Source organism: Tyto alba, unplaced genomic scaffold (genome assembly GCF_018691265.1).
Source record: "Tyto alba isolate M040663 unplaced genomic scaffold, T.alba_DEE_v4.0 Super-Scaffold_6, whole genome shotgun sequence".
NCBI lineage: Eukaryota > Metazoa > Chordata > Aves > Strigiformes > Tytonidae > Tyto > Tyto alba.
This window is the reverse complement of record NW_024881327.1, coordinates 8,225,637-8,248,632: the sequence shown is the minus strand read 5'-3', so window position 1 is coordinate 8,248,632 and position 22,996 is coordinate 8,225,637. Positions and strand designations below refer to the sequence as shown.

Here is a 22,996-nt window from a genome sequence, read left to right as displayed (position 1 = left end):
CGCAGATAGGAAAAGCTTCATAGAACAGCCATCACTACTTTCCCTCTCCATTACAGCTGACCTGCAAAACAATTTCTCACTGCACTATGGAAAAGAGTAATCAATTTAAATCCTAAATTATTTTAACTTTCAATATATATTTAGTTATTTTTTGTTCTTTTTACTATATAACCCCAAATGGAAAAAAAAAGACATGAAATCATATTGTATTGAAGGTTTTATTGATGGCTAAATTGCTGTCATTTAAATCAGGCATAGCACTTCAATTCTTATCTAACAGGACTAAAAAGAAACTGGCTATTAAAGATTTACTCCTGTAAGCCTTTAAGTTGCCAAAGACACACTGTTCTGCACAACTTTCATGCTGCCAGCAAATAACAGCATCCTAGCTGCATAGCTTATACCATATGCTCTAGTACACAGCAAAGTGTGATCTTAAGATTTATCACTTTTACCAGTTACACTTTTTGGAATTATGTTACAAACAAAAAACATTTTCTTACTTCTGTGCAATTATGTACAGTATAAAACAAAACCCAAGGTTTGTGGTAGAAACATGTATGATTTGATCATATCCAGAAGACAACATCAAATTTTATGAAATAAACGACAATTATTTTCTGAGATTAGACTCACATTCAAGATTACTTTAACTGACATTGCAGTGTGACACCTTCCAGAAGCATGAAAAATACACCCAATGGACCAGATCCTCCTCTTTTGCTTCACCTTACAACTTACACGGACAAATCTAATGTCACTGTGTATCCTACATGATCAGATACACCTGTATCACAACTCACTATCTAGGCTTACTCTGCACTAGAGAAGGAACTTAAATGAAAACTGATAAACTTGATATGTCATAAATACTTACAGAAGTATACATGATGATATTCACATTACTGTCAAGTGGAAGAACAAAACTGCTGGGAAGGAAATGAACATGCAAATCAAATGTTAAAGAATACTTTTTTTTTTTTTTTAAATGACACTTAGAACTGTGACAGCATATTACAGAAGCAAAAGGGAGAAGTATTATCCCAAATAATAGTGTGTAGCCTTTAATTTGCAAACCAATTCTTTACCCAGAGCACAAGAAGAATGCCCTGGCAACCACTGCCCCATGCCAGCAGATTCCTGCAGAAGTTCAGGGAAGAAACACAGGTTCTGCAGACTTTCTGATCTCTCTTCAAAGCGATAAAAAAAAAAAAAGCATTTATTCCACTGTTTAAAGGAAAGTGCTAGTACAGTGAAGATGTGCTAGAACTGTGAGCCAAAGCCTCTGATTTTCCCTTCCTAATTTTAAATGATTAAAATAAACAGATACTTCTAAAAAACAAAAACTGAAACGACCAAAACAAACCAAACCAAAAAACCCACAACAATCCCACCCCTTGTCAAGTAAGTTATTCCTCTCCACTCTCGTTTCCTACAGAGGATTTCACTGTGAGCAAGAAAATTCCGTGTAACAGCAATACTTCATTGATTTTGGGACTGAAGCATTGGCAGCAGTATGAAATATGCATAAGCTACAACCTGTATTTTTCCCTGTTATGTTAGTTAAAATGAAAACAGCTGTAATAAAGATCTGGAAAAATTCAAATTATCATCCAAATAAAAGACGTTTAATACAACTTGTAAATACCAAATACTCCCCTTTCTTTTTTGTGAAGATGCTTCAGACAACAGCCGTCAACCAAAATTCAGTTATTTATGCAGCATGAACTCCCTTAAAACGACACTGTCAAACATTCAAATTATAAATACAAGTCCTCCTGTGCATCACAAAAGACAAGACAAAAATTCTCATAACATAAGCAACACTTAGTTTTACTATCTTTTTGTAAGTTTTGTTGCAAGTAACTGTCATTTCTCTAACATAAATCCCAGATTTGAAAGAAGTCAGACTGGCAGAGAATAGAAGTAATCGTTGTGAACTGCTTACTATCAGTGCTGTGCCACACAACAAATTCATCTTTCAGTAATTTCTTTTATTTGAAATTCCTTCAGAAGATCATGGGGAGACAGCAACATGTGAAATTAAGGCTGGAATGACTTAAGAGCTTTTCCTCTTAGAGCTTAGTTTTAAAAGTTTGCTGTTCTCTAATGTCATACATGCTTTGGATAAATGGAAAGAGACCCTAGATGATTTACAAAGCAAGTCAACCGGTCCTACCCTGTGGTGAGTGTGACCAATACGATTTGACAGAGGTCCTTGCTGTAGAAGGTCTGCTCTGAAATGAACTGAGTGAAGACGAGTAGTCGCATATGAAAGCTTTCCCAAGGAAAGAAACACTCTGAGGAAACATTTCATTCAACAACACAGCACTGGCAATGCTCAGTGGCTGTGCTTATAAAGCAAACTACATTATTTTTGTATTGTCCTGTTTCTTTCCTGATTAACCTATGACTCTGTAATTTAGTATATATACTGTTCCATTACAGTATATACTTAGAATATGTACGGTAAACAATATTGGTCTAAAATCTAAAAATGTCACTCAAGAAATTTCGAGTAGATGGCTTCTATGCATAAATTTGCAATTAACTTTTGGAGTCAAGCAGCGGTCTTTCAGAAAACCTGGCTCATCAAAATATTTTTAGACTCACACTCAATAGATTCCTATAAAAGAGTCACCACCTGCACATCTATCCTTTTCATGAACTATACATGCTCCACAAAGAGAAAGTTAACAGCTGCAACTGGTTTGCTGGGATCACACCAAAAAAAGACAAAAGGAAAGAGAAATAAAATTTATTATAAAACATGTTGAAATAGCAATGACTTAGCTGACTTCCTGCTCTGCTGTTCTAAGCAGAACAAAATGTGACTGAATGCTCTCAGGAAAGCCGAAACAAAATTACAGCGTAAATATGTTGCTGCACTAAAACCGCTTTCTCTTGATAATTTCTGGTTTCCAGCTGACAGGATGCGTTTCTTCGGTCTAAAGAGAAAAATTAAAAATCTCATAAGGATGATTTTTAATTTGAAATTCACCTGTAATTAGGGTTTAGTTTAAAAATATTACTCACACAATGTACTCTCATATATAATAATTACCTCATTTACTATCATCCCACTGTCTGAAGGACATCACAAGACTTGTTCTGGTTTTTTTTTTTGTTTGTTTTGGGTTTTTTTGTTTTGTTTTGTTTTTTTGGTTTTTTTTTTTGTTTGTTTGTTTGTTTGGTTTTTTGTTTTCTTTTGTTTTTTTCAACACAGACAAAAATCAGGTTGCCAATGGCATTTCAGAAGCAACACTGTAGTGATCAAAGCACAAGAGCAAGGAATTCCAGGCAGTCCTTCCAGCGGTATCTACATCAGTATTAGCAGATGCCACTGTGTCTACAGTTTGTACAGTTTGTCCAATTGCAAAATGGGTAAAACATTCCTTACTCCTTTACATCTAAGGGTTGCTCCAAGTCTATTTCAATGCAAAATTTCCAAGGTTTAATATGAATAATCCTTATGTTCTTTACATTTAAAACGTACTCCAATAGACTGTAAAATAATCTATTGTTTTCTCCATTAGTAAATGGATTCAGATTTGAGATTAACAGTTTGAAAACAAGCTATTTACTTTGAATCCTAAAAACTGTCATGGCCAATGACTAATCTAGATCATATACAGAAGTACAATACATCTTTTAAATGTAATCTTTTTGTTAATTCCCAGGTTTTAATCAATATAGCCAACCACAGTCCCCTACTGACTTCAAAACACAATGTCCTTGTATTAAGATTTCTCCAAGCTTTATCACCAAAGACTTTTGCAGAAAAGTTGACAGACCTGGCACTTGTTTGTACTATGGCATATAATAAGAAATTAGGAATGCAGAAACTAGCTACTGTCCTCTTAACACTATTACACACACATTGTTTTCAAACTTCAATAAAAAGTGGATTACACAAATCTGTGCATGCCCCTTATTGATGCATGTAACATTTGTTTGAAATTTTTTGATTTCTGGAAAATACATTCAAAAGACATGTTGACATACCGCAGTATCATCTTCTTTGTATACTTTTATGGTTTTATCAGCTTCAGCAGTTAGCAATCTGCTTTCTGACTGGTCAAAAACACAAGCAAATATTCCCGATTCACTGTCCAAAGAGCCTGGCTGTACAGCTGCATGTACTCTCTGGAAATTGTATCCAGTTCTCCAGTCCCAAAGATGCATAGTGCCATTATCAGCTAAAACAAACAAACAAACATACTCAGTATTTTAACCAGTTAATTTCTATCTGTTTTCTAAAAACAGTATCATGAACAATTAATATATCAGGAATACATCAACTATAATATTCACGTAGAATAGCTCAGTACACCCTACAAGGTTACCTATTTTCTACTGGTTTCCTTCTTAATTAAGAAAGGTTGTTCTTATTTAAGAAGGCTGATGGAAGCTTCCTCAGCATCTCATCCTGTTTTGCATCAGATAACCCAGAGAGATGATCCCCTACATCACAAGGCAACTGCAGCAAGTTGCTCTGGAAGCATCCTGAACATCAAGCGCCCTGCTCAGTGGCTCCACTACAGCTGAACAAAAGAGGCATCATCCTGTCAAACAGATTCCAGACGTTAAGGAGCCTGTAATGGGGAACAGGCTTAATATCTGCAAAGGTTCTGCTACAAATACAGTTTAACCCACTGCCAGTATTACTGCTACTGGCATCAGCTACTGCATGTTCACAGCAATCTGAACTCTGTATTCAAAACGATGCTCCCAAAGCAATTTTTCAGTTACAAAAACCAGCCCCCCTTCCCAAAGCATTCTCTAGCCGAAACAGATCTATTAAAAATTTCTCTACAGCTTTCAGCTAGACACAAAATCCATAAGTTTCAAAAAGGTGTTTCTATAGTAAAATACTCTAAGGTAACCTCAACTTATTTTAATTCAGCATCAACTTCTTTGAAGTTGTTGTAGATAGGATAAAAATGTAAAGGGTGGGGTATCAATATTCAAATTTTGATTTTCAAGTCAGTCACAAATAAGATGATTAAATGATACGGTTTTTGCTGTGGAGAAGGAACAAAGTTTTTCTAAAGCCTCAATTACCACTAACACAAAACCAGTCCTACAAACACCTTCTAGAAGTGTCTTCAAAATAATGAAGAATGAAACATGAGCCCAGTCCAGTATTCTGTCAAGTTCTTGCTCTCACTATGAACACGCCAGTTGTCAAATAGAGCTTTATCCGAATTTTAAAACCAAGGTCCCCTTTATACAGTCTTGAAAACATAACCAGGCTAAGTTGACAAAATAATTAGCTACCTTCCAACTCCTTCCAACACACTTCCATCTTACCCCACATCCCCAGCCTGCAGGACATACTGTATCAAATGGGACCAAACACATTTCACTGTTCCAAAGTGTAACTTAACTGTTACTTTTTTTTTGTTATGCTCTGGTTACAAACACAATAATGTTTTTCGTAAGTATCTGCTTCTACAAACTCATGGAACCTGACTTAAACTGTCTTCTCACATGTGATGCTGTGAATTAAGTCTCACCCTTGTTTACAACTACCCAAAAGATTAGACAAGCAAAACCAAGAGATGAAAGCTCAGGCTCTCCCACTTACGTGAAGCAATACAGTCTAGCATCTTAATTCACTTTCCTCTGACTGCTAGAGCTTTCCCAGGACAATCTCATGATTAAGCAACCGGTCTAGGACCTTAGAGATTTGGGTTTAACCTCCTGCTTTCACTCTGTTCTCCCATACAAACTTGGACTGTTCCTTTAGATCTCAGCTCTCAAGCTGTAAAATTAGCACTTCCCTTTGCCACACTGTTTACTCATTTCCTGTTTATAACAGCATCTACACTAAAAACACACCATCTCCCTGCTATGTAGGCACAATGCCTTAACACAAAGATCTGAATCCAGTTGGGATTTCCAGAAGCTATGTTCAAAAAAGCTTGTCACTAAAAAAGGTCTACATATGTACTTTGTCTTGTACAAACATAAAACTCCCTGAAACATCACAGATTAAGGTTTTAGTAACACATACTTACAATTAAAATATTTTTATTAGAGCACTTGCATAATTAATCTACAGAAAAATGCTACCTGCAATAGGAGATAAATGTTCTTACATCAAATTACTCACAATATGATACAGTAAGAATTCAGGATTATTCCCTTCCTACCCCCACAACAGACACACAAATACAAACTAATATAGTTCCAAGACTTTGGGGGCTCACAGACCACTAACAATACTCTAATGTATCAGATGATTGCTAAATTCTTGAAGCTTCTGAGTGAAAGAATTAAATTGATGTGTCACAAGATACAAAATCCTCCCACAGGCACTGGAGCCAAGTGGCTAGTTTCTTAATTTCAGAACATTTGAACATACAATACTGCTGAGTAAACACGGGTTTGATTCACAGAGCCAAATAAAATTTGGAGATTAGCTATCCACCTTTTAAATGACACAAAAATAACATCAGCAAATGCGTGCAAGAAACTTGGAGACAATAGAGGCAGTGCATCTGTGCTGCATGAAAAACAGAAGAGCTCGTATGTAAATGGCACAGCAAGCTTTATCAAGATGTTTCTGTATGCTCCATCCGTTCTCATGGCATCAGCATGTTACTAACAGGGAGCAGCCAACAAAGAACCAGATGTCTCCCAGGCAGCTTCCAGTTTCCACACCACTCCTGAGGGGACAATAACGATCGGGAGATCACAGAGGATGGACCCTGCAGCCTTGGGGCAGCAGCCAAATAAGGAGCGGAAACCTCTTCCCTATAGCGGGTTAAATGTCCTTTCAAATATGCTTTTGTGCATACAGCTCAGTAACATCCAAGAAGATAAAAGTGGCCCTACTCACTATGAAATTAAGTTCTATGCTCCAGCAGACTTACAGGTCCAGATAAAGGAGAGCTCAGTGAGCATCTTTGTCTAAGGACCTCCAGCCATATATACATGGGGGAGTGGAGAGGGGAAATATAAACATGTTATTTCATTTTACCTCCAGAGACCAGAACACCATCAGAATTTACAGCCAGTGTGTTGATAATAGCATTGTGACCAGAGAGGTTCTGAATGAAGTTTCCATCCGGGAATTTCCACTGCTTAATATTATCTGGAGAACCAGATGCAAATGTGTAACTGAAAGAAAATAAGCACAGTATATGAAAGTTCAAAATAGCTGTAGGGATAACAAATGTCCTTCACTGAAACTACTGTTAAATGCTAGTTGCAAAAAAAAAAAAAAAAAAAAAAAAAAGCAGGAACCCCCAAACAAAAAAACCCAGTATTAACTAGTCTTCCAAAACTACAGAACCAAGGATAAAGCACTGCAAAAAAGTGAATTGTGAAAGATAATTTGTTTTACTGACTTACCCTAAACTATTCAATTCCCTCATTTTAACATGTGCAAGCAGTTACAAGGTTATTTGGGTAGCACATACAAAAGCCTGTAGGAATATTTTCAATTGCCACAATATCTAAGTGATTTGCTGTCTATTTAATAGATCCTTCAGTTAAAAAAAAAATAGATTATTAGGAAAAGATAAAGGAGTATTAAAAAATATAGAAATATTGAGATAAAAAAAATGCTAGGCTGACAGCTGCTACTGCTTGATAAAAACACTCCAAATTTATTTTCAGAGGTATGATGGTTGAATTTGAAACCAGATTTTTTTTTTTTTTTTCCAGAATCCAAGTAAAACTAGGGGGTTTCTCTGCTACAGCTCAAAGGCCCATCGTAAGATTTTTACAATTTTTCAGGCACACAGATGGGATCAGAATTTATTCCTATCAAAGATGCTGAATTTCTGCACTGACAGTATTTCACTTTAAAATACTGAAGGTGCAGAAGTACTGCAGTTCTATGTGAATTCATTTTCTCCATTGTTTTAATGGGGATTTACCCGAATAGGCAACAATATAGAGCATCTAAATTCAGAGCACTTCCAACAACACTTGCTTCAAAGATTAAATACTCATAAGAAATTTCTTTTTAAGGCCAGTTAGTTTTAAATGTCTTGTGCAGTGAACCACATATTCAAAAAAATCCCTTTGTATTAATCACTGTCTCCTTTAACATTAGCCACACGTGTCATTTTACAAAACTACTTCACTTTCTGATAACAATCATTCAGTTACATATTTATTATTAGCCTTACAAGCCTAGTGTCACTGATTTCTCAAGGACTGCAAAGGCACACACATAAGACATTCACAGGATTGCTAACGTACACCAATGCCAGTACGTGGGGAGCACAGTCAGTGTAGTAAATGATATCTGAGAGCAGCTATGTACATTGTTACAGCATTCTAAGCTCATTAGTTTTTCACATTATTATGTCCCACCATTCTAAATCATTACTGGCACTGCCTTTCTGCCACCGCACAATGTTATGAACCGTGAAAGTATAAAACAACGAGGAAAACTTACTGCCTTGGATGTAGCACTACTGCTCTTACAGATTTCTTGTGATTTGTTAAAGTAACACGAGTTTTTCCTGCCACTAAATCCCAGAGCCGTATGGTAGTATCATGACTGCCTGCAATGAAAATAAAAAAATATCAGAAACCATCATATTGATTCTATCTTCATTACTACTTTGATAAGACAGCCAAAATATTATATGTGAAAGAGAAAAATACTATGCTTGTTACGGAAAAATATTAATACCACCTCAGACAAGAAAGATGCTGGGTTGTAATAGTCTTTTTTATGCAGTTTGAAATTCAAGAACTAAGTAGTTACACAGCAAAGCTAGACTTTGACATAACGGGAAAGATGATGAACTTTATATTTAACCATGGTACTGGACACTTCTTAGCTGAGTTGGGGAGAACTGTGAAACATCACAGAAAAATGCAAATCTCAATACGTATTATAACAAAAATGTAAACACCAGAAACAAAGCAAGTGCAGAAAAATGTTCAAACAATGCATAGCTCTATTTGCTTAAACATACCATTAATAGCATGAAATAACCTGTGTGGCCCATTTTCAACAGAAAACTAATAAAAGAAATTGAGTGAATTAACAAAGATAACATTATGACCCTTACATAGTTACTGAACAAATACATTAATGATCAGGTTTTTCAATCGTGTTACTTGTGACACCATGCCCACTATACCTGTAATAATTTGTGGTTCTGCAGCTTGGCACTTCACCGTCGCTACCGCATTTGTGTGTCCCGACAGTGTGTGCACACTAGCTTTCGTCCTTACATCCCAAATCTATGAATTCACAGTAAATAAGTCATATTCAATGTATTTTAGGCACTGCCATTGATAACATTAATTCCTTCCCATAGTTCTATAAATTAAAAAATGGTACTTAAGTTGTATTTTTCATCCAACGATTCACTACACAACTGCCTCAGCTAGCAAATTTCAAGGGGAGCAGGGAGCCTGCCACTGAACTTCTAGACATACAGATAACAAAGTCACCATAGAACCATACCATCTCCTAAATCCTATGTGATCCTATACATATATGAGATAGTCTACCTAGTAAATTAAGAAATAAAACATCATGAAGTGAAACTGCGTTTTTATGTACTCAGGCTCCAGATTCATTGACAATGGAAGACAAAGACAACATAAATCATCTTAGTATCCTCATTTTGATTCATGCTAACTTTCGATAAGTATTCACCTTCACAGACTGACAATGTTGAAACACACCGACATATCAAGAGGTTAAAACATGACAATGCTATACTTACTCGTGCTGTTGAATCTCTGCTACATGTTACCAGTACATCTATTGTTGGATGCAAGTCTAAACCATAGACAGCACTGAGATGACCATGGTAATGCCTGATAACCTAGATGAATAAAAAACCACACACATACTAACTGGATATTTGAAAGAATATTCTAAATGTTTTGATTTTTATATCTGCCACCACCAGTTAATTCCAATTAAAGGAACTACAGCGTACCTTATTGTATTCCAGATCCCAGCATTTCACTTGTTTGTCTTCTCCACAAGAAAAGAGGTACGGACTTCTTGCACTTACTATTACCCCTCGTACAGTACTGATGTGTCCCGTCAAAGACAATTTCAATTTGCCACTAGCAAGGTCCCAAATCTGCATCAAAATAGGTATTTTTAAGCAGACAGGTAAAAGCTACACAGTGATAGTCCGGGTAAATAGCCCAGATGTAACTGATCCTGTTGCATTTAAAGTTAAAAATTAAAATAAACATTTGCTCTCCAGCAACCACCAAGTAAAAATGAAATCTCAAGTAGTAGTAATACTCCACAAATCCTTTAAGACTAGGTAATACAAGAAAAAACGTTCTGCAGTTCATTATTCTGCAAGCAGCAATCAAGAAATTGATTCCAAGGGCTGGAGACATTTTCAAATAACAAGAGAACAAAACTGTACTGCTGCTGCTTCCCTCCTCCCCCCCCCCCCCCGCAAACTTTGTCAGCAATTTCTTACAACCTCTTACCTTTATGGTTCTGTCAGCAGAGCCAGTAACAAACCACTGATTTCCTGGTTCTACTGCGATACATCTCACCCAGCCCAGGTGACCACTGATAACCTTAAGAAAAAAAAACAGAAATTTTTCTAAGTCAGAAATAATAGACATACATCAGTCAATATCATTTCCATTCTCCAACACTGAAATTTGTTAGTATTAACTAAGAAACGCACACTCCCCAAAAAGTCAAATGTGAAATTAGATCTGAAGAGAGCTTGACTTCTACTTTAGTTAAATGAAGAGACTACTAGAAATTTACATGTCCTATACCAAACTTAGGGAACTTGCAATAAGGAAAGACCCTGTTCCTATAAGCAACTTTTTCAAATCCTTTGAGTCTGTAACACCACGGCTCAACGCTTGAAGTGTTGCAGAGAAAGACTGTATTTAAGCACGAGTTCCTTATGTTGCTGTATGGTGCCCTTATACAAAAATAAAAAGAAAAATTATATAAAACATTGGCTATTAAATCACATTGCCATACAATAACCTCTTAAAGCACACCACCACCTCCTTTTCCCCAAATAAGGGGCAATTATGAGTATGTTGGAAACTTTCTGGTAACAAAAACCAGAAGATGGATCTCACAAGAAAAGCTCTACCAACAAATGGCCTGCTTACAGCGGCCTTTCTGTTTCTCTAATTTCTCCAAAGTCAGACAGATAAAATAAAACCCCGTATTTGGTTTCACTGGATGTCGTATTTAATATACTGTTATACAGCTCATTTCAAAAGATCTAAAGCACAACAAAAATTCTTAGGGAGAAATATTTTGGAAAGCTAAAGTGGATTCTTCTGATCAGATGAGACCACAGCCACATACATATGAGATAGCTGTCCAGATTTCTTCATAGTCTACAAATAGAAATTGGCATTTCCAGAGGAGAAATCTAAGAAATAATTAGTGTGACCTATTTTAAGTCCCCATATTTCACAAATGAGTTCACACCAAGCTTAAGATCTACATTTTAACTGGTCTTTTCCTAAACAACAGATGAAACCCACATTTGGTGTTCCAGCTGTGTTTCCATTTCTGAGTTGCTTGAACAAGCTTTTGTCCTGTTGAGCAAGGATTTTGACAGCAAACCTTCTCTGAAACTGTTCATATGTAGAATCAACAGTGACTTGAATTGTATTTACAGTCTCTCACTGAAAATAAAGTGGTCCTAACAAGTAGGCATTTTTCATTTGTTTACCTTAAAACTTTCATGGACTTATTTTGGTGCCATTTTTTTTTTCAAATGGTATTTGTCTTATTTTTTATAGAGAGTATGTTCCAATACTGCTGTATTTAGAAAACCTATATATCCCTTTGAGCACAAGTGTTTTTCAAAAAATTACCTCCTGAGATTAGCCTTGAAATTTATGACTAATACAGCATTCAGGACTCTTCTAAAGATCTAAATGCCTACATATGTTGCTATATTTAGGTGAACAGTACTAAAACAAGACAATTCTGATATGAGACCATGAGATTTTTAAATATCAGGAAATCCTAGCATTCCTAAAATAATAGTCACACTTTCTTAGACAAAATATGAAACTGCTTAAATTTCATAGTAAGAATCAGCCCCTTAGGGAAAAAAAAAGTGCACATTCAAGCAGATGCACCTGAAAAGTAAAAAATACTTGAACCAATACATATCATTAGATATTTTCCTTTCAACTCCACTACCCTGCCACATGTTATCATCAAAATGTTTAAAGATGATAGGAGATTTTGGGGGAATGGCTATTATTACTCCCTAAAAAAATTAAAAGGCAAATTAGACTAATTAAAAAACAAGACTAGAAGTCATGCAAACTAAACTGCAGAGATAATTTGTGATTAAAGTATTCAACCTTTTTCCCCCACTTTCATAGCAAGTAAAAGAAGTCTGGCTGACTCAGATACTGACTGCCTTTAAGTGTTTCTGGAGATAATTTCATCTTGTTAACAGTGCTAGAGTATTTCTTTAACACGTTATTAGTTTCAAATTTTGCACCTTGTCTTTGAGTTCCTCTACCAAAAATCTGACTAGAAATAACAAATTCTGTAACAGATTTATCATAATACAGCTATGCCTATAGAAAAAAAAGGGTAAAATTAATAATATTCACAAAATAATTTACTAAATAAAATGAAAAATGTTTTGTAAACTAACCTCTTTGTTATTTAAGGAGAGAGTGTGCATATATAACTTAGTTGCAATCACTTTTCGTTTGATTTCATTTTTGTGAATGACAAGAAAAATTACGCTTTGAAGTCTTTATAGACCAAAATATTAACTTACTTTTAGATGCACGTTTACGTCATACATTTTTAACTTACTCTGTACAGTTTCCAAGGTGGATGCCACTGAGGTTTGGGCATGGTTGGAGCCTTCTTTGCCATTAATGCAGAATTTTTGTTTCCACCAGCTTCCACCATAGCCTGTATGTTAAAAGGAAGGTTACTCTTATGCTTTATAACTTACATCTTTGCCTAAAACCTAAAGCTTTCTTGCTCTGACCTCTCAACGCTGATTAGTCAGTCAGGAGATCTCCACACAACACACAAATCCAGAAGTGATCTGGTGAACACTACATACGATTCACATTAGATGTGCAACAAACTCACCGCTGACATCCCAGGAGGCTGCGAACGCTCAGATATTCCAGCATGCCTGTAAATATCACCCACGCCAGCGGCTGTCCGATTTGCATCCAACCTAGGTTGAATGAAAAGGGTTGATGAATTGGAATCAACCTGCTTTTATTGTGATAAGGTATCACAGGGCTGCATCCAGTCAATGTAGTACACCTCCAAGGATGGAGACTCCATAACATCTCTCAGCAAGCTGTTCCAGTGCCTGACCACCTCAAGATAAAAGACACTAACAAACAAAGCCTCACTTTTTTCTCCTCTGTCTAAACAGAATTTCCCTTGTTCCAGTTCCTGCCCATTGCTTCTCATGACATGTAAGGAAAAAAACCAACTGTACAAAAAAACGATGCCTGGCCACACTAAAAGTAGTTTTTTTAAAACATTTAATAAATTAGAACATTCGAAACAGTCAAAGTAGCTCTTATCCTGACTGATGTATTTTGCCTTGAAATTCCCATAGATACCAAGGGTTAATGAAGTAACACAGCAGTACCTGGACTGAGAAGCAGGAAGTGCTACAGCTAAGGACTGTGCTGCAGATTCACTGGGCATCCTCTGGACCTTAGTATCTGCTGTCAGAGCCACACCTTGAAAAAAGAACCCCACAAAATAACCACATGGAAAAAACAAGGACAACTCTATTAAAAAGAAAATCCAGAAAAGTATATTATACAAACACCTATATATACACATACATCTGCAAACAAGGGCTTGTCACACCCCTGTAATATTAAATCCCATCATTCAATGACATTGTTTTTCACATGCAAGCCAAATCTACCTGAATTTTTATTTTGCCCCAAATTCTTTCCATCTTGATTCTACTACATATGCAGGTACACAATTTCTAGAGTAGGAAACAGTATGATCCAGTCACTAGAAACAAAAAAAAGTCTAACTAGGAACAGCGTCCATCTTTTTATCCAGCTTCAACTCTTATGGAAAACCAAGTATCACAGAAATAAACACAATCTTGAGAAGTATTTGCTAAATTAGGTCCTTCAGTGCAGTTTATTATGCCATCCCTATGTGGTGGTTGGCATCATGCAGTGGCGCTAGAACTACAAATGGTTTACTACTACTAAAGTGAGAATTTCAGACTACAACTTACATTTTATAACCTCATCCTACAAACAGATCACTTTTTAAAAAAAAATTTAAAACGCTTTACAAAGTGTAGTTTTAGTGCAGACCGGTTAATTTATCCCACTTCTCTATTTCTTTTCCTAACCAAAGTTCTGGCAGTTGACAACAAAAACAGTATTTAGGTGAGATGTCCAGGTTAAGACAAGAAACAACAACAAAAGAAATTTAATTTTTAACCCTGACATATCTGATTCTATTAAAGGAACACTGAACTTGAGGAAACCTCTGTGAGCAAGTCTTGACCCCACAGTTACAGGCAACTATGTGCATTTCTTTAATGGCTGAGGGTCCACTGAACACTCACATTTGTTAACTTAAAAAACAAGCCACAGCTGATTTTCCACCACAGTTGTAATCAACTTAAGAACTAACAGTAAAAGATCAACAGCTAAAACTAAACTGCCACGAGGGCAGAGCAGGACTGATCAATAACAGTGACAATTAGCAATGGGCAATGTAACCCTCCCAAGCACAGTCAAAACCAAATGTCACTAAAATTATTAGACCCTAATGTCTCTTTCTCAGAGTAAGGCAGTGATACCTACACCTTTCTGCTCTGGTGCTGAAAAGCAGGATACATTCCCTCGTCATTCAACTTCCTTCTAGCTGGAACCTCCCCGCCTTATTCACAACAAAATTCTAAGAGCAGCTCTACCACAACAGTGGAGACACCAGTGATCTCTGGGTCTCAGCAAGCTCTCCAAGAGAACGGAGACCACAATATCAGAGCAGAGATTCCCAGAACATTTTTGTGATGATATTACCACAGGAGGTGAAATAAATCTTACAGCAATGGGTGACCATCTCGCAGCAAGCTCACATTGATTGAGGCTTAGTGAGAAGACACTGCATCTGTATCTACATCCTCCTCCTACCTTCTATGCCAGGCCATGTATCAGCCACAAAATTCTCTGCATCAATACTATGAAAGACCTGAATGGCACTTCCCACTACTATCACATACGGATTCACAGAAAGAGGAAGCCTGCTCCTGCTAGGATGCAGGATACCTAGTTCTTACAGGAAGGCAAAAAACCCAGGCAAACCCTCACAGAATTTTACTTACCAGGCCCAGGTGGGTATGGATGGGTACCCGTTATCAAATACTCAAGTTCTTGTCCTAAAGAGCAATAAAGTGTCATATTAATAATGACATTTTATATTGCACTGCAAATGATGCACTCAGACAGGAAATACAGGAACACAGAGCAGGTCATATATAGCAGGAGAAACCAGCAATCACTTCCAGTGTACTATACTTAGACATTTATTATTTTCATTAATTTCATTTGTTCTGGTTATCTCAGTTTTCTAAAACTCAATAGTAAAAAACACTTTTAAAATGGTGAGGCAACCTGTTATCAGGAGGGACTCTCAAGAAAAAAATCTTCATACTGTCAAAAGTAGGTATGATGGAAAAGGATTCAAGTACACAAATAGCACGGGTGTCTGAAATGTAAGCTAGTCAAGACATGATTGTTTGTGGTAACAGAAAAGATAAAGGGTTCTTCTCTTAAAAAGATTTTTCATTATCTCTCAAAATTTTTCACTTTCAGAATACTTCCACATAAAGTATGTTGGCGAAAAAAAAAAATCTCAGCTGAAATAAGGCAGCATTTGGCACTCTTCAGAAATGAAGTTTTCATATGGGATCTACCTAATACACACACTTTTTATACATAACCAAACATAGACTGAAAAAACTGCAGATTTAAAATAAAAAGTCTTCTGGTTTAATAGTTAGACAGCTAAACGAAGTCTGAAAAAAAAAAAAATAACTGTGAAACAAAATAAAAAATCCAAAACAACAAGAGCATGTCTTTGACCACCACAAATTTGTAAAAAAGGAGAAATGTATTACTCATCTTTCTCCTTCCAACACCTAAGTACAGCACACACTAATGTTACCATAAAAATTACTCTTTACTAATGAATTACTGTAAAAATTTCAGAACATCCTATTACTCCTCTGTTAAAACAAACTTCTTCCTTGTTCTGAACTACTTACCTCCTGTGGACCCTAGCAAGAAAAATACCAAACAATCAAAAAAATGCATTTTGATTTCCATATTTATCCCTAATAGATTTAACACTGGACTGCATTCTTCAGATTTCACATCAGTGAGGACAAATATACCACTAAGAGCAAACTAACCTTGATTTCCAGAATACTGTTTGTGTCCATAAGGATCCCCCGTGTTTGGGCCTCCTTTCTCCCTCAAGTTTTCTTTAAGAGTAGGCATGTGTAACACTGAGCCATACTCCGTACGCAGCTTGACTGCCATCTTTACTTTGTGACTGTTGGAAAAGTAAAGCATAAACCTGATTAAACTCCGATTTTTGAGTTGTTACTAAGTTTTGAAGTATTTTAGAGAAGATATTATACAGCTTACTTTACAATTCTAAAATTTTTCTTCCCTCAGGACTACACCGTTAACTCTAAAGAAACACCTGAACTCCTGGCCTGGATGGAGCGATCACCAACATAGTTCACTAACTTCACTGATGGCAGCACTTACCTTTCTTCATCTAACGGGATAGGCTTGGCATTATCAGCTACAAACATATCATGGGTTCTCTTCAAAGATCTGAACACAAGCGTGTGTACAGAATGCTTTTGGACTTCCTAAAATAAAGGAAAGAACATTCAAATACATTTGGGACATAATTAAATGAAAAATTGAAAACTGAAACATAAATTGAACTGAGTAGCAATTTCAGACTTCAGTACTGTCAGATGACATAGCACTGCTTATTTCACAAAAAACACCACTCCTTTTGGGAACTAAATCTGTTAAATGCTTTAATTCAGTGTTTACTCAAAATAACACTCCTTTTCTTGGAAACTGCCAAAACTTTAAAAAGCAAGCCAAAAACTGTGATCAAACTTTTTGCACTGGCATCTACATGCCAAACCCATGAGCATGAAAGCTTTTTCCCCTCATCCTTCCCAGCTCTGTTTTTACATGTAGGTGATAAAGTAACCAATTCTGAAAACACTTCCATAAATTCTATTTCACTACCACCATAAAAAGAACAAGAGCACTGACCAGTTTCTGTGCACAGTGCCACTTTACTTAAGCACAGCAGTTTACTGAGTGAAAACTAGGGATCAAACCTGAAAAACTTATTTTCCTTTTATAGTTTTTTTTTTTTTTGTTACGATGAGCAAAACATCCCAATCAGGATCTAAGAAGCAGAATTAAAAAGCTATTAACTTATACAGAATATTTTCTTATCAACAGCACAATTCATTTTTTAAATGAATATTTTCTTCCCAATAGACAAAAAAAAAAAAATTACAAATCTGAGCCTGCTTACTTACAAAGCCAAAACTCTCTGCATGACTGTATGTTCTGTATGTCACACAAATAATGGCAACAAACTGAAAACTACAGGCATTGGGTATTGGGTATCAGTCAACAGACCACCCTTCAAAATTCATTACACAGGTGCTTCTTCCCTACTAAGCTCCCTGTAGGTTCTGTTTTCCTGTCCTGGAAGTTGTTAGTCTACTCACAAAACCATTTTGCAGTGCCTGTTACCCTCCTAACTCAGTAGCACCTACACAGAGGTTTTTGCTCTGGCTCAGTGAGCTCCTACAAACTCCAGGTATGAAATAAAAAAAAAACCAACCAACTAAACAAACAACACCCAGAATTGGATTAGGAATTTCATACATCTTTAGAAAGAGATAAGAATTACAGCAGCTAATTGCTATTCAACAACAGCAGCTGTTAAAATCACCACATGAGTAGTAGGTAAGACGATGACTTCCCAATAACGAACAAACATCTACAAATATTTTTTGACAGACGCTTGTCTGTAAAAAAAAAAACAAACAGCTAATAGTGTTGCATGGGGCAGCTGCCTTCGCACCTTCTTATACACTCCTGACAATACTATTCGCTTTTAGAAGTGCACGACGTTCACCCCAAAGTAACTAGTCCACGGCCTATGAAACCAGCGGCCTTCCCCCCAGCTTTACTTCCCAGCCCTCACAGAAAAAACTACTGTTTCCTCGGCTGGCTGACAACACCAGTAAGTCACCGCCGCCTGGGCGCCACAGCACCGCTTCCCCAGAGCTCAGCACCGACTCCGCACCGGGCGGACGCCTGGCAAAGCAAACCTGCTGCTTTCCCAGCCCCACAGAGCCCACGGCCCCCGCGAAACACCCTCCCGCCTCCTGCGCGCCACTCGCCGCCCCCCGGGCCGGGGCTGGGAGGGCGGAGGGACCGCCGCGGCCCATCGCCACCGCGGCGCTTCCGTGCCCGGGGCGGGGCGGGGCGCGGGGGGGGGGCCGCCCGCGGCTTCCCTCCCCTCACGGGCCCACCCCGCCCCGCTACCCACGCAGGGCTCTCCCGTCTCGCCCCGGGCGCCCCAACGGCGGGACAGGGAGGTCACGATGGGCCGGCCGCCCCTCACCTCCACCATGGTGCCGGCGCTCCCCCAGCGCTGCAGCGTTCCGCCGACCGCTATGGAGGCGCTTCCGGCGCCTGCTTCGCGCCGCACCGGAAGTGACGCGCCGACAGGGCTAGCTGGGGGCGGGGCCGAGCGCCCGGCGGGGCGGGGCTTGCCAGCACTGGTGGGGCCGGCAGGGAGGTGGCGGGTTCGAGCCCCGGCGGGCTTTGCTGGGGCGTGAGGCCCGACTGCGGGGGCGGCGCCCACGCGGGGCACTTGGGGGCGACCCCCGCCACGCCAGCCCCCAGCGACGAGAGGGCTGCAGTGACGGGTGCCGACCAGAAGAGCGCAACATTCAGCCGTCTGAAGGGCGCCCGGTGTTTTACTAAGGGTGATGGGGCCGTGGGTGACGTCCGCGCAGTGGTTCCCCACGGTGACGGGTTGAATACGCTCCGGGCAGCCTCATTTTGTAGAAATCCTCGGCCTTTGCGATCGTCTCGAGTCGTGCAGCTACAGTTTTTAAGTGCTGTTTTCTTCGTGAGTTCTCGGGGACAAAGCCTGTTCGGGGAACCACACAAAATGAGGGAGATGGGGCAAGATAGTCCCAGGACCAAAATGCAAAGTCTAAGCAGGAGAAACCGGTGTGGTATGGGACGCTAGCCATTACACTTCGTAACTGTCTTCTGGAAATACTATCTTTAGTTTAGGTCCGCAGGACCTCCCTTCGATGAAGGCTGAAGTTGTGCGTGAATGAGCTGGCAGCCCCCACGCCTCATGGCAAGCTTGTGAAAGGGCAGAGGTGTATCTTCATGCTCCAGCAGATTTTTCACTTGCCTTCATATGCAAGTGGCCTGGTTTGGGCTGAAATAGAGTTAATATTCCTTTTCAGGGACTAGATGAGTGCTGTGGTTTGGATTTAGCTTTGGGTTTGGTATGGGAAGAATGCTGGTAGCACACTGGTGTTTTCAGCTGCTGCCGAGAGTTCAAGGACTCTCCGACTGCCCGTGTCCTGCCCGTGCGCCAGGGCACAGGGAGCAGGGAGGGAGCACGGCCACAGCACCCGACCCAAACTGGCCAGTGAAATATTCCATAGCATGGAACGTCATGCTCACTGTACAGAGGAGGGGTGGCTGGGAAGGAGCTCTCTCTCTCTCTCTCTCTCTCTCGCTTCCAGGATTGCGACTGTGGGATCTTGGTATCTCGGGGTCGCCGGCCGGGAACGGGCTGGGGGTTGGTCAGCGGGTGGGGAGCAGTTACGCTGTGCATTGCCTGGTTATATATTTCTTTTTTTTCTATCATCATCGTTATTGTTCTCGTTTTATTGCCATTATTAAACTGTTCCTATCTCAGCCTGCGAGTCTCCCTTCCCCCCTCTGATCCCCTCCCCCATTCCCAGGTGGGGAGGGGGAAGGGAGGGTGACCACCTGCGGGGGTTGGCTGCCGACCAGGCTCTAACCACGACAGCAGGATAACCAAATGTATATGTGCACCTACATTCTTCGCGTATACTCATCTGCAAATACATTCAGGAAATCTTGTCCTCCGGAGCCTAAAGCTAGGATTTGGTGAGTGGACCTTTCGCAGCCCCGACATCATGTCGCTCATCTTTCCCACTCTGCCAGCCACTTGTCCATGTCTGTCTGTCGGTCTGCACTGTGAACAGTTTGCAAACTGATTTGGGGTGAAAATCGTCCCGTGCAACATCTGTTGATTCAAACCTGTCCTCTCTATTACCCACAGAATGGCATTAGCCCGGGAATATTTCTGGCACGCAAATTGCCTGCTTGACATAATGACCACCTCTTCTCTTTTCCGGAGCTGATGGATCATTTCTGGCAGCTGCACAGGTGGTTTATATTTAGTTATTTGAGATACAGTGATAGATAGAAATATGCTCCAAGTGGCTTCGCCCCCCAGTTCCTGGTTTGGGGTCAAGGTGGGGAAGAGGTGTCTGCTACCCTGTGCCACCAGTGCCAGAGGAGCTCTGCCAGCTCACTTTGATGCCAAGCCAGCCAGCTTTCATGTTTAACATGAGGACCTATACTGCTAGTCCCCCCGGTGATGCTGGGAACCCCCAATGGATTTTGAAGCCTCCAGTAAAGGTCATCACGGCACTTCAAGGAGCAGGAGCATCGTCTGTCCTTGTTTAAATTGCAACCTAGAGTGCAAACTCCATGGGGCAGTGTGTCAAAATGGGGTAATTCTGTTGCGTCCTCCCAAGGCTGGTGAGGTTAGATTGAAGATACGCAAGGCTTAAAAGGAGATATTGAGGGCAAGGGATTTCAAACAGTTTTTGTTTTCTAAGTTTACAGACAGATTAATGTGTGCCTGGTGACTGGTTGGTTGACTGATTGGCAGATTTGATGTGTGGAAATGGTTTAAAGGCTAATCTCTGGCAACATATAAAGTATCATGATACAGTTGTTGCATTTCTATTGTTTGTTGAAAGAAATCGGGCTTATTTTTACTCCCTTTTTAAAAGAAAGCAAATTTGAAATACAGATGCTTGTAGCAGTCCAAGAAAAAAATTTATCCATTTGTATTCATAAGAAAACTTCACTCGTATGTGCTGTGTGTTACTATTATTATTAGTGTTCACCCTGGCCCTGTAGTTGTTTTATTTTTTTTTACAACTAAACATTCCCCTGACAAATTTCTAATCTCATCTTATTTCCTGGTGTCCTTGTAATGATTTAGAAAATCAGAGGACAAATTAATCTCTCTAATAATGTCATTTTTTTTCCAGAAGATTTAACCTAAGGTGGAATTTAGTCCTAGAACTTCAATAAATCATGATAGCAATATTAATTAGGATATTCACTTAATTCTTTTTGTTTGTTTGGGATTTTTTGTTTGGTTGTTTTGGGGTTTTTTTGTTATATGCAACTACTTGATGTATTCTTGCATGCCAGCTACAGCTGCAATACTGAAAATAACAAACTGTAATTTTTTATAAATCACTACTTAGAAGAAGGTGACTAGTAAGTTGCATGTGCTTTTAGCGCAGCTTTAAGGCCAACGTGAGCAGCCCCACTCATTAATGTTGAAGAACTTGCTTGCTCTCAGAACATGAAGATAACAGTTCTCATTTATGAGAAACCTTTGAAGTAATATTTGTTACCAGTAAAAGCAAAAAATGAGGATGTTCATCTCATCAGCGATAACATTTAAGTTTACGGTATTCTTCTCATAGTATGACACTATGACACCACTAGCTGTTTGAAAGGACATTTCTAAATCAACTGCTATTTTAAAATTTTATTTAGTAAACACTGTAGCTCATCATGACCCAAGAAGGTTCTGTTCCCTCACCCCAAGACCACCCCGGGGGGCACATTCAGCTCAGAGGAGCTGTGATCCAGCAACCGTGACTCGTCTGATGGGGGTTTGTGTAAAGAGGGTTGCACCACTGGCAGACTCGTCGGCACAACAAACACAAGGGGCAGCAAGCAAATAGTCATTCCTAAAAACACACACGTACGCCTCTGCCAGTAAGTGCCTTTTCAGTACAAAAGTACTGTACAAAGGGATGTCCTGGAACACCATCCTGTCCATGTTGTATTACTCCAGGTCCTAATAGCATGGGTGCTGTGGTGTCACTCCCATGTTAAGTCCAGGAACATCTTCTTATTAACTATATGAGTTGAAGGAGGGAACATGAAGTAAAAAAAGATTAGGTGTCCTGTTTTGAAGAGAAGGCCTTTTTGATACCATTTTTAGAAGTAATTTAAGCCATAGTTTAGGCTGCTCATAAGACTTCATTCAATCCTAAGAAAGTGTCAGCCTAACTGTAATGGTTGCAAACATGAGAGAAAAATCAAATCTCATAACCAGCATGGTAACATAGGTTAAGTTCTGCTGCCAAAATGTTTTTCTATTTGCGCGTATGTTTGCCAGTATAGATTGCTCTGTATGCCGTTCCAGATTTGGACTGGTTTTTACTGATAAAACTCTCCAGGAAAAGCCTTTGCAGGGTAGACAAGGCCTCCACTCACCAGGTGAGCGATCACACAATCCCCGTCCTGGGGGATTTGACGGAAAGCCGCAAACCCCCAGTGGTGCGACACACACGTGTTGTTCATGGTAAATCCCCAGGGAGACACAGCCACCCGACTCCCTTGGGGAAGCCAGTGAAAAGTACTGGAGCCGGGAGGGTCAAAGGCTGAGTTGCAAAGGCGAAATCCCGTCTGAAGGCAGATGAAGCCTGGGGGTTTCCTGTGCTGGGACTCTGCAGCGGGCTTGGGGGCTCCCGTACCACCCCCCATCATCCAGTCCCCGACACCATGCTTCTTCATAGAGGGGTGAAGAGTAGGTAGAGGCTGAAGAAGGGCACCATAAGTTACT

At 39.4% G+C, this 22,996-nt stretch overlaps 1 protein-coding gene across 1 annotated transcript; it reads right to left on the bottom strand.

Annotated features, from left to right (window-relative positions):
- Positions 1-204: 204 nt before the first annotated feature.
- Positions 205-18,755, bottom strand: PLRG1 (pleiotropic regulator 1). Its single transcript, XM_042808184.1, has 15 exons — positions 18,677-18,755; positions 16,771-16,877; positions 16,407-16,549; positions 15,318-15,371; positions 13,599-13,692; positions 13,079-13,169; positions 12,791-12,892; positions 10,447-10,539; positions 9,930-10,079; positions 9,711-9,812; positions 9,117-9,219; positions 8,420-8,528; positions 6,989-7,128; positions 4,006-4,199; positions 205-2,948 (listed from the first exon to the last, which is right to left on the bottom strand). Exons 1-15 carry the CDS (start codon positions 18,683-18,685, stop codon positions 2,889-2,891), a joined length of 1,551 nt encoding a protein of 516 aa, XP_042664118.1. The 5' UTR covers positions 18,686-18,755; the 3' UTR covers positions 205-2,888.
- Positions 18,756-22,996: the final 4,241 nt, after the last annotated feature.